This window comes from Siniperca chuatsi, linkage group LG13, assembly GCF_020085105.1.
Source record: "Siniperca chuatsi isolate FFG_IHB_CAS linkage group LG13, ASM2008510v1, whole genome shotgun sequence".
Taxonomy (NCBI): domain Eukaryota; kingdom Metazoa; phylum Chordata; class Actinopteri; order Centrarchiformes; family Sinipercidae; genus Siniperca; species Siniperca chuatsi.
In genome coordinates, this window is record NC_058054.1 from 18372823 (window position 1) to 18388818 (window position 15996).

The 15996-nt window shown below is 41.3% G+C and overlaps 1 protein-coding gene across 1 annotated transcript; it reads right to left on the reverse strand.

Moving 5' to 3' along the window:
- Positions 1-510: 510 nt before the first annotated feature.
- On the reverse strand, positions 511-15331 carry LOC122886819 (segment polarity protein dishevelled homolog DVL-3-like). Its single transcript, XM_044219524.1, has 15 exons — positions 14688-15331; positions 12742-12811; positions 10485-10600; positions 9690-9802; positions 8819-8954; positions 7948-8038; positions 7731-7800; positions 7348-7487; positions 6674-6750; positions 6447-6514; positions 6156-6305; positions 4092-4223; positions 3591-3758; positions 3261-3464; positions 511-1804 (listed from the first exon to the last, which is right to left on the reverse strand). The coding sequence occupies exons 1-15, from the start codon at positions 14846-14848 to the stop codon at positions 1446-1448; spliced, it is 2055 nt and encodes a 684-aa protein (XP_044075459.1). The 5' UTR covers positions 14849-15331; the 3' UTR covers positions 511-1445.
- Positions 15332-15996: the final 665 nt, after the last annotated feature.

A 15996-nucleotide genomic window follows, 5' to 3' on the forward strand; every position in this document is an offset into this window, starting at 1 on the left:
ATGTTCTTGAATAACACAGTGGTATTCCTTTCTAGCTCCAGCAGCGGATAACTGCTCTAAAACTCACACCTCCAGTGAATGAAGCAAGAAAACAAATTTCCCTGTGGGAAAACAGGAAATATGTTTGTCCTTTAAACTAACGGTTGTATGGGTGGTCTTATTTTATTCTGTCCTGCGGAGTCCATCTGACTACTTTTTTCCCCACAAGTTGAATTAAATCACCTCTCTACAGGAGTTTCCCCCCCCCCCTCTAACCACAGGGAACATTTTGCATAGGGTCATTCAGTTCTGAGGCAAATCTAAATGTACACAGGCTGATCTCTTGCACACACCCACAGCCCACACACACACATCTGTGCACCAGATTGCCGAACCTTCGCATTCCTGTTCTTGGACAGTCTGGAATCCACTGTCTTTAAATGCAAATATGACCTCAGGTACCATGAAAATGTCTGCTTCACAAACATATGCACACACACTCAAGTAAAAACATAACACAAAGCAGCAAAGTTAAGTCATAAAACTATATTTATAAATAAAAAGACATTTTTTTTCCTTGATAAAAGGAGTAGTGTGAAAGACATGGTAAGAATTTTTTTTTCCACTATACATTATCACAACACAGAGTCTGAAAATGCTCTGGTTAGCAGATGAAAATGCAGTTGTGTAGTGTAAAAATGACTCTTGAAGCTGGATGCTCATGTTTAGCATTGAAAAATGAATCTAGTTGTGACCAACTACGTATATAATAAAAACAAATGCATTCTTACAGTAAGGAGGACTGCGATTCTCTTGCACTACATACACATTTTTCCATTCCTTTCTCTCTTAAGTCAAGCAAACATTTAAAAAGTCTGAATAAGGTTAACAGTTAGTGTTCATTTCAGCTTTCTTTGAGGGTTTCTTTTTTCTTGTTAGAGGCCAGGGAATTGAAAGTACAGAAGGAGGGAATAGGCTTCTTTCTCTCATGAACAGGGGTGGAGGAGGACAGAATGTTAGATAAGGAAGGCAGAGAGGAGGGAAGAGTGAAGAGAAGAACAAATGAAAAACATCCAAGTAGAAAAGAGCTGAGTCATCTTCCCCAGCTGTCCGTTTCCACTGCCTCCCTCCCTCTCTTGCTCTTTTGTCCTTACGCAAACTCTTCCCCACCGAGGAGCGGAAACTGAGAGAGGCGCTTTGGTTCCATCTTGAGCAAGGGGGTTTCTTCACTGAAGAAAGTATGGCCACTACTACTAGGAAGAAAAGCACAAGAGAGGAGGAGCACTTTCTCTCAGCATACACAACATGGTTGGTTCCATTTCTGCTTTTAGGAGAGTGGAATCAAGGCCTTGGGTTACAGCTTTTGCAATCTTCCATCCCTCCTGTCCTGTCATGCTGTCCTTCTCAGCATTGTAATGACACGAGAAAGCCCAATCTGCTACTTTGCTGTCGGCCTACAGCCTGCGTTACATCACATCAACAAAGAATTCTCCAGCATTGCCCACCGCCATGCGCAGAGACTGGCGTGAGGCAGTGAGCTCAGGGGGCACAGCGGCGAGCTCTCTGCCTGGTGGGGCGCCAGGTGCAGCTGTAGACAGATGTGGGGGCTGGGGGGGCAGGCCAGGGGGGCCATAGACAAGGCCAGGACCATAGGCTATCGAGTGGGAGTTGGTACTGCGGTGGCTGACAGAGCTACGGACGCTTCGCTCACTAGGGGCAGCCACTGAGCGCTCACTTGGAGCTCGGTGGCTCCTGATCTCAGTTTCACTGCCACTGCCGCCGGACTTCCGACCCTCATTCTTACTGCAGTTAGAACCACTGCTTCCTGTAGACGGAGTAGAAGAGACAATGATTAATATCTAAATATACAAAACACATTATGTTTTTTTCCCCCCGAGTGACCTACATGAGCCACTCACTCCCATCTGGGTGCCAGTGAACTGACGCAGGCAATACTGACCCAGTTTGTGGGAGACTCTCAAGAGAGCTGCATGACTAATGCAGACATGGTCACGGAGCATTCACTGCCTTCCACAGGCCAAACAGCTTAGCCATTACTGAAGGCAATTATACGTTTTCATTTTATTACCACAAACAGCCTGCTTGCTTTTGAGGTTCTTCAGACTGATGAATTTAAAACCATCACACTTTGTATGCTTAAAAGTACATTCTGATATTTTGAGAAGCATGCTTGTTGTCCTAAACCCACAGACAAAAAGATACATTTTTATCTCTCTGCGTCTTTTAGACAGGTAGGTCTGGGACTAGCTTAGCACCAACTCTGGAGGCTAGGGAAAGCTTCCATAAAAAGCAATAAAATGCAACTTATAACAACTCATGTTGTATCTTGTAACCTGGTAGACTATTCAGCAATACATTCAATGGTAGTGTGCAACCACAAAATGAGGACAAGGACGTCTGACATGTTTTGTGCAGTCAGTAGGCCCAGCTGTTGTTGGTCAGTAAATATCTCCATTGCGTAAGCAAACTGCTCTTAAAACCGCAATGTCTGGTTTTCTATTCCTACACATTAAATACACAAAATAAAACATGTAAATAAGGCAGCTTTGGAGCTGTTGGAAGGAATATTTTTCCCTCTTGACAGAGCTAAGCTGTTTCCTTCAAGTCTTTGAAGTAAGCTAATTTAAACATGCACTGGGCCTATAAAGTGTGGAGATAAAATTCATGTTGATATTCTCATCTGGCTCTGGGTAAGACAGCAAACAAGATGTCAAACACAGCACAATGTTGGGAGTATTCCTTTAAATCCCTCTATGCAAAGTGACGCTTCAGCCAATACCTCTGTCTGTAGGTTTGAAAAGTTGTTGTTAAAAGGTTTGTAGTTTGCTCCTTCACAAGAAATGCAGCTGTAGCTAGCATGAACTCATGTCAGTTATAATGACCGAGTGTTTGCAACATACTGTGCCACAAAGTATTTGCAGCATACATATGGATAATGGTGAAAAAGGAATCTGCAGCCATTAGAGAAGTTTCTACGGACATTTTGATTATTATTAAAATCTGTTGTTACTGACATGAATTCAAGCTCACTACTGCTGCTTTGTTAAGGAGCAAACTGCAAACTTTACACACAACTTTAACTCAGAAGATAATATATTGGATGGAATATTATAATATTAAGATACAAGATAGATGTATTGATCATTTTACAACACAGGGTTGTATAACGATATTAATATGGCATTCACAGCCGATTGTTCTCCAATGCGTGTTAAATAGACTAGTGATGAACACATACAATATGTTCTAACTGCACTCACCACTGTGCTGGCTTCCTGCACTGCCAGCACCTGGTCCACCATGGAAGGGCTGTGGCAGTTCGTATGGGTGTGGAATGGGGAACTGGTAGGGCAGGGTCATGGGCCAGGGGGCTGCCCCGGGATGGGGCAGAGGGGGGAGAGTGTCCTGATCTGAGGCGCCCCCACTGGAACCATCATGGTCATGGAGAGACAGGTGGGTCATATCTGAGGTGGAGGAAATAGAAAAAACTGATTTAGAGTTTCACAGTAACACCCCAACCATAACACTGTGAGACATTTGCTTTTACTGCTAACAATTTTAGCTAAGTAAAGAGCTGAGAGTCCACTTACTGCCACAGAGGTCTCCAAAGATATAATAACACTGTTCAGAGAAGGTGATCTTGTTGACTGTGTGTCGGATGTAGCCGGCCTTCAGCAGGTTGCTGGCGTATTTACGGGCTTCTCGGCGATCTGAGAACCCTTCCACATGATGGAAGAGCCAGTCCACCACATCAGAACCTGATGACACAAAGACACACACATTTTAGGTACTGCACATGTCATCGTGAATTTTACAGTTTTGCACATCACATTCAATGACTATTTCATGATAGAGAATAATATCCAAGATGATGATTTGAATCATCTATATTTAATGTGACATTTATCTGTCCACAGCTGATTTTAACTAATTTTTTACTGAATTGATACAAGAGGCTTTAAGGCATCATTTCAGCCACATCACTGAGGCACTGACAGCAGCGTACAAACTGAACTGAGCAAATAAAGAATAGAGATGGGTGTGTGAAGGGAATAAATGCTGGACCGTGCCTGCTGCCTCGACAGACATACCAATAAAAGCGTTAGCGATGGTTATCTTGAGCCACATCCTGTCCCGCACCTCCAGACCAGACTCTGGGCAGGCCATGGCCTTAGCAACTGTTGCCATGTCGCTGTGGATAGAGAGGTGGAAGTCATCGAATCCTGGGAAAGGCCAGAGGACACACATATAAGTTACCACGGGAACTGAACCACATCCTGTAGTCATCCATGTCAAAAGCTGAAATAGTTTAGGTCTAATCTATCTCAAATCTGTTTTGATGTGTTGATATGTTTAACATCACTGAACCTTTTTTAAGGACAAAGACATTAATCTCACACAAATATCAAAAATATTTAGGTTTGTTTGGTTTCCTACAAAATTTAATAAAAACAGTGATGTTACCGCATCGAGACAACCCAAAAACTGTTGGTCTGTTTTGGACTTTGCCTCAAATAATATTTGGTTTCCTGTGGTCTGCACTGTAATTTGACCCCTGTTCTGCCTTGATCATTAATCAGACTGTTTTAGGCTGGATCTTTGTTTGAATTGGACTACAACTGAGCTGGTCTTGACAAAACCCCAACAAAAAGCCTTTTCAAAATAAATTAAATGTCCTCCCTAGAACACTATTATATCATTACATATCATCTCACAAAGGTTCATTACATTCCAAGATAAGATGTTTTTATAAAGTGCTGTTGTAATTTACATTCTGGTGTTCGCACTTCCCCTCAACCTGTCTAATCAGTGATTTCCTTTATTTCCCAGAAGGCATTGTGACCATCCCCCCAAAATAAGTGTGTTTACATTTTAGTATTGTATTTAGTATTTTAGAGTATTGTCCATGTTTGATGTTCTGAAGATATTCATTTTTCAATAACTTGTTAACAAGCAGAAGTAAAATGAATGAGTACATTTCCAAATCCTCGAAGAGGAAAGGCAATTTAAAACGTATTTAGTATTTGAGTTTAAACGCTTCCAACATTCACAAACACGCCAAATATTTTTTCTCTTGTTGGTTGAAAATATCCACATAAACCTGACTTCCCTTTCATGTTTCAGAGTAGTACTAGCTGTTGTCACTGCACATTAATAAAGGCACCCTTTATGCAAAACTCAGCCTTTTCAGTGGCTGCATTGCATTATGTTCTGTTGATGCTTTTACCAGTGGTGAAACTGTTGAACCCATCTTGTCCGCGACAGATTTCTCCCTGTATGACTGTTGAACATTGGTCCAAAATAGTGAGCGTAGAACGATTGCTCCGATTGTGAGGCACCAACTGAACTGATATTTTAGATTGCAGACATTTTTTCTCCTTTTAAACATCACTGTATGTGCACCGTAGGTAACTCCTGGCAACAATACAGTTGGCATAGGCTTTTAAAGTGTGTGATCAAGTGAAATTTCTGGCCTGTCTGAAAGGGAAAATCTACAGAAATCTAAATTATATCAATTTGGTCAAGAAAGTGTGTTGACAGCGGAAAGATTTTTCTCCAGAAAGAAAGACATCACTGTCCTTCCAAAGATTACAGAGAAGATGAAAGTTGTGAGTTATGCTTAGGCTTAGGTTTTGACAAGAGTTATTGAGCAGATGGAAGCTGTGGGGCTGAACACAGTAAAAGCTGGAACAGAGAGTAGTCGCAGGAATGCAGTGAGAGGGCAGGGCCACACTTCTGAAGAAGATACTGATATTACAGCATTTTTGGAGGTTGGAGGATGGGGGCTCCAAAATGAGAGCTGATTGTTCAAAAATGTGAAATCCTGAAACATCAACAATCCTGGAGGACTTTATGCCTCATATCATAATAGTGTGAATGCTCAACAGTTATCTATTAAGTGCATTAATATTTATAAGGTTATCAAAAAGCCAACAGAAAACATAGTATATACTGTAAAACTGATAAAAGAGGGATAGTAAATTACATTGCAAATTCAAAAAAGGGGTAGCGTGTGCAAAAATTTAAAGTAGAGACAAAAGGAAAGTGAATGGAAAACTGCGACAAAGAGTTAAAGTCGAATGTAGGTTGTTTTGAAAAAAAGTGCCTTGACAACAAGCCATAACAGGCAGCTGCAGGGGGGTGATGTGACTCACGTTCAGTCTCAGGGATAGAGCTGCTGATGGAGGAGCTGGTGGAGGTGACGGTGCTCATGGAAGGGCTCATGCCATACGCAGGGTATACCCCGGTCATAGCCGCCGTGTGGGACACCCACGCAGCTGGGTCAATGGGCCGGATTGGCTCACCTGTTGAATTAAATGTAGGGTACGCAATTAGAGTTGGTGATCTTACCCAAGCCAGAGTAACGCATATCAAAACAGATGGCTCCGCATGTACTAATCTTTGTAATGAAAAGAAAAAAGGGAACAAGAGAGGCAAACACTCACTCCTGGGCAGAGCGAAGCAGCTCCGAGGGTTTGGGTCCCAGCACTTGGCCACAGTCAGAGTAATGGGGCTGGTAATAAACACAAAGACAAAGAATAGTCTCAGCTTCAACTTACTAGTATTCAACTATGTCCTTGATTTGCACCTGTGTTTTATGGAAGAATATTTCTATTTATTGCTGTTAAAGAATATGCATGTATGTTTAAATGTGCGCCTGTTTGCTGCTTACCCTGGCTTGTGCACTATGTCCCTCAGTACTCGAACTGCGTCGTCATTACTCATGTTCTCGAAGTTTATGTCATTCACCTAAAATGAAAGGGGAAAAAAAAGACAAAAATCAGGTTGTAAACATATATTTGTATAAAAAAAGATTCATTATGACACTATGTAGGAATATAGCAATTTAGTTTTAGGCCCATCCTTTAAATGTGGTATACAACTTTCACAGAGTTACAGTTATTCAAATAAATCCCACTACACAAAGCCATTAGTGGGACTGGCAGTATTCAACATGGCGTGTCATATTAAAATTGGGAAGTGGGTTTTCAACAAAATATTGAAAATGGTCATTAGAGCCATTAACACAGCTGAAAGACACAATGTGGTTGAGATTACGTAGAAAAAAGTCGTAATGAGAATAATAGGAAAAGCAAAACAGAATTTCATTAAAAATATTGAATCACTTGCTGTGCAATGATATACTGCAACAGGCATTAATTGCATTGATCACAGTTCAGAAATATGTTTTTTATGCTTTACACATGGCCATCTGAATAAAAAAAAAAAAAACCTTTGACATTACTAAGTACTTTCAGTTCACTGCAGGCGCTGGCGCTAAACGCAAACACAAGTCCCAGGTATGCACAGACACTCTGTCTTACACACACACATACAGACACACACCTGCAACAGCATGTCCCCAGGCTCTATGCGTCCATCTGCAGCCACAGCTCCTCCCTTCATGATAGAGCCGATGTAGATTCCTCCATCTCCCCTCTCATTACTCTGACCCACAATACTGATGCCCAAGAAGTTGTACTTCTCTGTGAAGAGAAGAGGAACAGACAATGTGTATTCAAGAGTGAAGTGAAGCAGCAGTGAAGTAAGTAATGACGTGAAAGATGATCACGACTTGCATCAATATGGATCAAATTACAGTTACATTTGCATATTATTCTCATATTTTTGAGCTTAGGCTCAGTGTGTGACTATTTAAAGAGGCAGACTATGTATTCCAACACATAATTGCATTCTGTGTGCAGCTTCCAGATGGCCAAGTCACTTACCCATGTTGAGAGTGACAGTGATGATGTTCAGAGACATGGTGGAGTCTGTGATGCTGCTGAATGACGAAGACTGGAGGGAAGAACGATGAAAATTGGGGAGGAAAGAAAATAAATATGAGAGGAATAATCAAGAACCACAAACTGGAACACACTTTTAATAAAAAGGTCTGGGGCTGATTTGCAGAGTCCTGTACATCCAAAGTGTGTGTGGTCTCACCCTGTCCATATTAGAGGCCTTAGGTTTTCGTCTGCGACGGCGGTGTCGTCTCATTAGACGAGAGGAGCTCTGCTCAGTGGAGCTGCTAAATCTGAATGCAACAAAAGAAGAAAACCATATCTATAGAAACTATACACACACACATATGGAAAGACTGGAATATATGAGCTAATAACTAAATATTTATTGCTACATGATGACCTAACTAAAGAAATTATACTATATAAATTCATCAATCATCAGAAAAAAAATTCTATTCTTAAGCTTAAAAACCATGACAGATCATGAGGTGAATAAAAATACCTGGACAGAAACAGAAGCTATTTTCCCCATGTAACTTGTCTAAACATCAAGCCCTACTGTTACCTACATAATAAGAAGCTCTTTAAACACTGTTTCCATAATGAAAGTGATGCCTGCCTGTTAGGACCAGCTTTAACCGTTTCTAAAATAGAATCCAACTCACTTGATTTAGAAATTAGGACCTGACTGACAAATCAATGGTTGACACAAATATCCAGAAATTTTGTTGAGGCAAAAATCTGTTTCTTTTTGTGGTGGCGAGAAACTCATATACTGATTAAGCTTTTATCTAGATCTATTAGGAGCTGCGTCAACAGGAAAAAACATCCCGGGAGATGCCTGAAGACTGAGAACAGCAGAGTCTCTAAAGTGGGTTGCACATATTTCTATGACTCCTGGAGGAGAACCCGGGGGGTAACCACAAAAACCACCAGACAATTAGATTGTACTAATCTCTGCCAAAACCAATCAACTGCAGTTCCAGATGCATTCCTCAAGCAAAAAGCTTGTTCTCATTGGGAACTGCACTTATGAACAACAAGCCGAACAGCTACACAGAACATCTGACCTGCTGGTTGCGTCATCATCCTCTGAATCAAAGCAGGAAGTAGACTCCAGCTCACTGCTCATGAAGGACGAGCAGCTGTCGTACTCGGCGCCCCCACGTCCCATTGTCCGCGATGAGTAGCCGTTCTGCCTTCCACCTGCAGTAGGACAGCATTATGATCAGGGTGACACATGTATACATGAGGCACGTGAAAATATAGGTGTTTTGTTTAAAAAAAATTATAAATAAATGATAAAAGCTCAGAGAAAAAAAATCAGAGATAGACTAGAACTAAACTAGAGTTTTTAGCTACATCATAAATGCTAAATTTTATATTAAAGTACAACAAGGTCTCTTCTAAACTTGTCACTTCAAACCATGCTGGTTCCTTTTTGATCAGTATCTAATGAATACATGGAAGTTAAAGTCAAACTTGTGTGAAAATTACACCACAGATGAATCTTCACATTGTAGTAACACAATGTTAATACAACTCCCACAATCACTGTAGCATATTCATGAAGATCAATACATCTTGACGACTGTAGAGCAGCTACATGTTATTCTTTTTTGGCTTTTCTGCAACATCCTCCTACAGTTACTCAAACCACAGTTATCGAACCTCTGCACAAGCCTCACATGCTTACAGGTTCATGGGATCTGTGATAGCAGCATGCTGGAGATGTGCATCTTTAGTCACTGCATACACTACAGGGTCAGCTTTTAATTTGTGCCATTTTGAGCAGCTCATTGTGGCGAGGCAAACATCTATGTGAATGGAAAACACTCGGTTTTTAATCTGACCAGATAATTGAGCTGTGAAAATGATAGAAATAAAATTGATAAATACAGTACAATGAAAAAAACACTATGTAGCAAACATCTTTCTGACCGTGGTCGTTAGAGTGTTTCCGTCGTGGCCTCTCCCTCTCTCTCCTTTGCGACACCATGGAGCCAGTCTCTGTGTCATTGTCCAAACTGTCCCGACCGCTTGCTGCTTTCCCACTTCAGACAGAGACGGTGCACAGAAGTCAGAGTTTGTATTAAAAAGAGATAGAATTACCCTGCATCATTATCCAGGCAGTTAAGTTCATTTAACAGCCACTAAAACAAATGTTTATACTAAATGCTTCTTGTTATAATCACATTACAAACTGTGTTGAGTACAAAGCCTTCTCTGGCTCAGTGTAGCTGAGGTTGCACTAGTTGAATATTTGGCAGGAATTGCAATTGTTGTGTTGGTTGCCTTCAGCAATTCTTTTTCTTTACTATCATGTGTCTTCTATACATTTTACACTTTGATTTACTTGCAGACGAACCAGATTGCACTTACAAATGTGAAAACTATCGAAAACTGGCAAAAGGATGTATGAGTAGGAGAAATCAGTGTAGTGTTCTACATGACTAACTCAAATTATGAAAATAACATAATGAGAAATGGGTAACAGAAAAAAAATGGTAGATTTTGTTTCCTCTTGGGCAGTCACAAGGTGTCATACTTTTTCCATTCAATTTGCTGTTTCCTCTGTTATTGTGGTTATTAGGAAAAACAGAAGGACTATTCAAGACACACACACAGAGCCAAACAAAGTACGCATGGCATCTCTTTCACACACACACACTACACAAAATCTCCTATTGTACACTAAAAGAAATACACTACAAAGTATTTTTTGAATATACTGACTGATAAGAAGGTGGTCTTGAGTCTCCAATGCCCCCGGTCCTCTCCAAAGGGGGTGCCGCCTCTAAACTATCTGCCACTGAGCCTGCATCTGTGTGGGCCCCGTCTCCAGAGACCAACTGTCAACAGACGGAGAATCAGGTCAGTGAGAGGGATTAAGACAAACACTGAAAGACACAGAACAAGTGGGCAGCAGACCCATGCCAGAGCACTACTGTGTTTACACTACACCATATTCAAGTTAATTTGTCTTCTGCTTATTTCCTGCTGAAAGAGCAAAGCTATCAAAACCCAGCTGTCGATTTAAAGAGTTGTGAAAGAAAGAGCATGTGCCAGTACTTGTGATTTGTCTACCTGACAGTGTTGCCTGCGTTACGAAAGTGTGGGAAAAAGTGTGATCCAATGGACCATGACTGTATTTTCAGGGGAAATTATATGACTGGTACATTTTAACATTAGAATATTCAGCTGTTCACATTTCCATCAGTTTTTTTCCCCGCTTTCTTTTACTTTCAGCACATTCCAGGGAACATTAGTCCTGCTTACTCAAGATCTTTTTTTTCTCCATTCTGCCATGGATCTTGAGTTCTGCGGCATCTTGGATGTTGTCCATATTAGATATGAAGCATGTACTTGCATGATTTGCATGCAAAAACAAGTTTAAAAGCTGACATGAGATCAGTGTGAAACTGTTACCACTATTAGCAGTCTACGGTTGGTTAAGAAGCTAAAATTTGCTAAATGTTTAGGTCATAGCTGGGCTATTTATGACTACAGTTCAGCACTTTTTCAACAGGTATACCGTATCTATTGTGTAATGGGATAGAAATATAGCTGTTTGAAAGAGTCCAGAGTCTAATACCAGAGTCCATACACCATAGAAAGACTGAACTTTTTTGACTATGTGTAGTGGCCCCCCCAAATACAGATGAATCAGACCACATAGTGCAACAGGTAGGTTCACTATAGAGAAGATATCAAACTGAAACACCTGCAGATAAAAGAATAATGAACAAGAGCACTACTTCTCATTTTGTCTAACCTTTTATCCAGTTTATACCTGTATACTGAGTTTTATTTTCAGTTTACAGGGGGGCTACTTTGGTGTGCAGAAAGGGGAGAAATGTATTTACAGCAGGACAGTTTAGGTGCACTAAGATAAGGTGAAAAAAAAAATAATGTGATGGACAAAATCAGTTTGTCAGCTAACAATAAAGTACAACAGGCCAGACTGAGGGTGCTGGCCTTTTGTGATGATGTGATGATAGCGAGCCTTGGACCCCAGAGAACAATCAATCAGGTCATTGAAACAACAGATGAATGGTGGAGACAAATAAATGGACGTACTGTAACAAAGATAACGTTTCATTGTACATGGAACATTTCAACAACCCCTGAGAGATAAACATTCAAACACACACACACACACACACACACACAAAGAGAGGAATTGGAACAGCCAACCAAACCTCCACATAGTCTAATGAAAATGACCACAACAGAGGGACACATCAGAACAAACATGCTAGATCTCTCTCTCACACACTCACACACTCACACACACACACCCGTAGTGATAACATTGTGTTGATGACTCTCAAATAAAACCTATAATTATAACCACACTGTGCTAAATTAACCGAATGCTTTTTCTCTCAACTTTATTCTCCCCATGCTGTGAGATTCAATCTTCTCGTTAGAGGACATGCAGTGAGGCTCTTTGTTATGGGGTATTTTCCTCCTATCCTGTGATTTCACTTGCTCTTAACCTAATTTCAATGTGGAAAAGAGAGGAAGGGAGGCTGTGCACCGGTACCAGATGTCTCTTGTGTTGTGGAGACAGGAGAATTATTGCTCAGAGCCTCTAAATGAAATATTACATGCAAGTACATGTATGTATGTGTTGCGTGTGGTGGCACATGCGAGGACATGACAAGAAATTACCATTACAGCTTATTTTCTTATAAAGTGCTTAAAAACAAAAAGAGCATAGGAAAGGAGCAGGGTGTTTGCATGTGTGTGTTGCTCCTAGGATCATTATGTGATAATGATATTATCACGCAGATGCAGAGGGCCTCTCCCTAGAGACGGACTATAGTTGTGGTCACTGGTCAACAGATGGGAATCACTGTTATACATGCATGCACGCAGCTGCCACACAGCCACTTAACCACACAAATACAGTGAACACAGACAAGCACACAAAAACAAAAAAATAAACAAAATCAGAAAATTACTCTGGGATGTATTTTAAACCTACCCATGACACCACACGTCCATTAAAACAGGGCAGCTTAGCGTTGTCGTCAGATATTTCCTCCTTTACTACCCTGTAACGAGAACAAAGCTCTGTTTCAGTAAACCTTTATCAACACAAAAGCACTCTTAAGGCAGTAAAACATGAGGCTGCATTTCGAGGCAGTGGGAGGTGGGCAATACTTCCATCAGCCAGGACGGACACAGACAACTGGGACAACCAATGCTGATTTAAAATTGCACTTCCGACACTATTTTTACACACTGCCAGCCAGAGATATATAATATTGCCTATAGAAAATGTCAGTGCTGATTATTGTGTAATGACAGCAGATCAGCAATCCAAATTTACTCCCTAAACCTTTCTGCAAAGATAAAACTGCTCCTTGATGCTTTTAAAAAAGGTACCATATCAGCACTAACTAATATATCACCAAGGTGAAGAAACAACATATTTACAGAACCCAAGAAAGGATAAAGGCAACATTTCTGCATGCTACCGTGTATTACAATCTAAATTAATGTAGATTAGGAGCCAGTGAAATTTGGCTCAACATGCAAGATCTGTCAATCAAGTTTTTGCAGTTTAGCACAGTTAAACAAAATCCCAGAATATCAGGAGTGACAGCCAACATCACTGCATACCAGAGGCTACCAGCACAGACACAGAAAACCAGTCAAAAGAGGGCAGGTTTGAAATAAATTTGTTCAGGCATTATATATAAGAAATCCTTAGTGTCTGTGTCTATACATCAAAGGCTGCTAAAAAGGAAAGCTCTTGGTTATGAAATTAACAACAGGCATGTAAAGATTTCCTGTGCAAGCCTGTATGTTTTTAACCAATTCAAAACGGGTGAGTTTTCATAAAAATTCCAGTCACTCAATCTTCAACAGGCAGCTTTCTTGCAAGAGTCAGATGTCAGATGGTACCTCAACCGCACCTTGTCACACAGTCCAGACAAATCAACCTTAGACTACTGGCGATGACAAGATTAGCTGTGCCTTTCAGAGAAGAAACAATAGTGATAGTGAGAGTCTTGGTACATATGGCACCAGTTTCTATTCCAGTCTGACAGGTTGCTCAATCTATACCACAGCTTGGAGTAAAGCTTTCAATAGTTTATTTACATAATATACCTTCACTCTTCACAACATGAATAGCTGTGGGTCATTTCAAAACATGTCTTTCCCACTTGCAAATGTTAAGAACTTGTTGCCCCACCCTAGTTTGAGTTAAGCCAAAAACAACTTTGGAAACCTGGCTGAAATGGGGTTTTTTGCCCCTTATTTTACTCTGTAGAGGAGGACCATAAAACGTCTACTTTTCCAGCCATGTTTTAACACAAAAGGACAAGCTCATAAAGCTGCCAGAGTGATGAACAGGGCATTCCTGTGTCCAACTCTGCATTCCTCGGGCTAAAAGACAACAACAGCAGGGGCCTGCTGGACTCACGGACTAACTTAAACTGGTCGTTTACACTGTGACATTAGCCTGTTAGCAGAAACATACCATACATTAGCCAGCAACTGACAGTAGTAACGTCAGTAACTGGTTATTATCAGTGGTGTCAACTACCCCTGTTCCCACTTTAGATAAAGTAAGTTAAAATGTCATTCAGGACGTTCGCTAGCGTCCGTGAAACTGACAAATACCAAACTTGGTCAGACAAAGTCAAGGCACAAGACGCATAAGCTAGCCACACAAGCAATGTAAACAAACGGGGTCGGGACGCTAAACAGACCTGCTAACGCTGCGAGCTCGTCGCTAGCAGCTAACAAAGGAACTGCAATGCAAGTAGCTAGCTAATGATCGACAGCCAGGTAACGATTAAACTGATGACAAGGCAGCTGGGTGAGGTAACAACTAGGTTAAGTTAACGTTGATCTAACTGCACTAACGTAGTGTTATGCCGATTCCATGTTAAACACAATAAACCCTTTAACAGTTACCCGAAGTCATCGTCCATAGATTTGAAGAAGAATTTGTAATTTGGTTTCTTGAGGACATTTTTGAAGTCTGCCAGAGTGACTTTGTCCGCCGGCACCGACAGTTTCACCAAATACGGTGTCTCCTGGTCGTCGAGGTGGTAGATAATTTTGGTCTCCCCCATCTCGGACTGCGGCTAAGGCGAGGCAGGCAGGGTGCATCAAGCCGAGGGCCTGGCAGGCTCCCTCTCGGGCCCCGACTCCCCGTGGCGCTGGCGGCGGCTATGCCGTGGTCCTCCCGGCTCTCCCTGGCTGACCGACACGCTGCGTAGTCCTGGTTCTCTCTTTTCTACGCCAGCTCGCTAACGTTAATCCCGTCTTTCTATTTAAAAAAACACCTTGCTCCTCCACAAAGCGTCCTAACACTGTGCGAAGATTGAATCGCGTGAGTTCCCGTTTGTATCAAACTTCCAATATCCCGCTAAAGGCTTAGAAAATGCCGAAAAACACTTTGAAAACGCAGGAAAGATAAACAGTCTTTGAAGGGTAGGTTTGCTCTTCTCGCTAGCTGCCAAGCTCCGTACTTTGTTGCACACGAAACTGCACAAAATCGTCCAAGCCTGTCTTGGAGGGGCGCCATCCACAGGAGAGGAGGAGAGTGACAGCCTTCCTGGCATAATATTGCTGCTGCGGTGCATGAGTCAACAGAGGCGGTCACACAGACAAGGGCAGGCCCCTGCAGCCAGAGGGGGCCCCCACACATTCATGGGATTAATGGCTCAGAGATACGCTCGTTTGAAACTGGAAACTTTGAAAAGTTTATTCCTTGTAGGATTATTTGGGTTGGGTGTTCTCAGTATTTTATCAATCTCAATACTTACATTTACTTTACAATAATAGCATTTTAGCAGTAACTGACAAGCAAAATGTAGATGCCCTCGTGCATTTTAAGCAGCAACTTATTATGACCTCTTCTCGGGCCTCTGTAGGAATGTACAGACTGACATCTCACTCACTCTTCTCTATCATTTTTATTAGTATATGGATTTTGGTGACCTCTCTTAATCCCTATCATAGCTCCGCCCAAGGTCTAAGCAGACAGAGTAAGTGAGAACAGCTGTATTGGTGATTGATTTTAAAAGGCAAAGTGTGAATGAGCAATTTAACTGTATTTGTCATCAAGCTTGTTTTCCCCCCATCAGCAAGTCAAAGCACATCATTTATAAGTTACTATCTCAGCATCAACATACTGTAGCTTATTTTGACATTTGTGCAATACCAATTATGACAATACTGTTAATATGTTAATATCTTGTTAACTGGAAGATGCAAC

Bases quoted from the DNA above. Each gene is read 5' to 3' on its own strand.
- LOC122886819 (XM_044219524.1), bottom strand. From the start codon at position 14,848: ATGGGGGAGACCAAAATTATCTACCACCTCGACGACCAGGAGACACCG. The intron at 4,224-6,155 runs GTGAGTCACATC...GGCCTTTCCCAG, and splicing joins CTCTATCCCTGAGACTGAAC to GATTCGATGACTTCCACCTC. The intron at 3,465-3,590 runs GTAAGTGGACTC...CCTCCACCTCAG, and splicing joins CTTTGGAGACCTCTGTGGCA to ATATGACCCACCTGTCTCTC.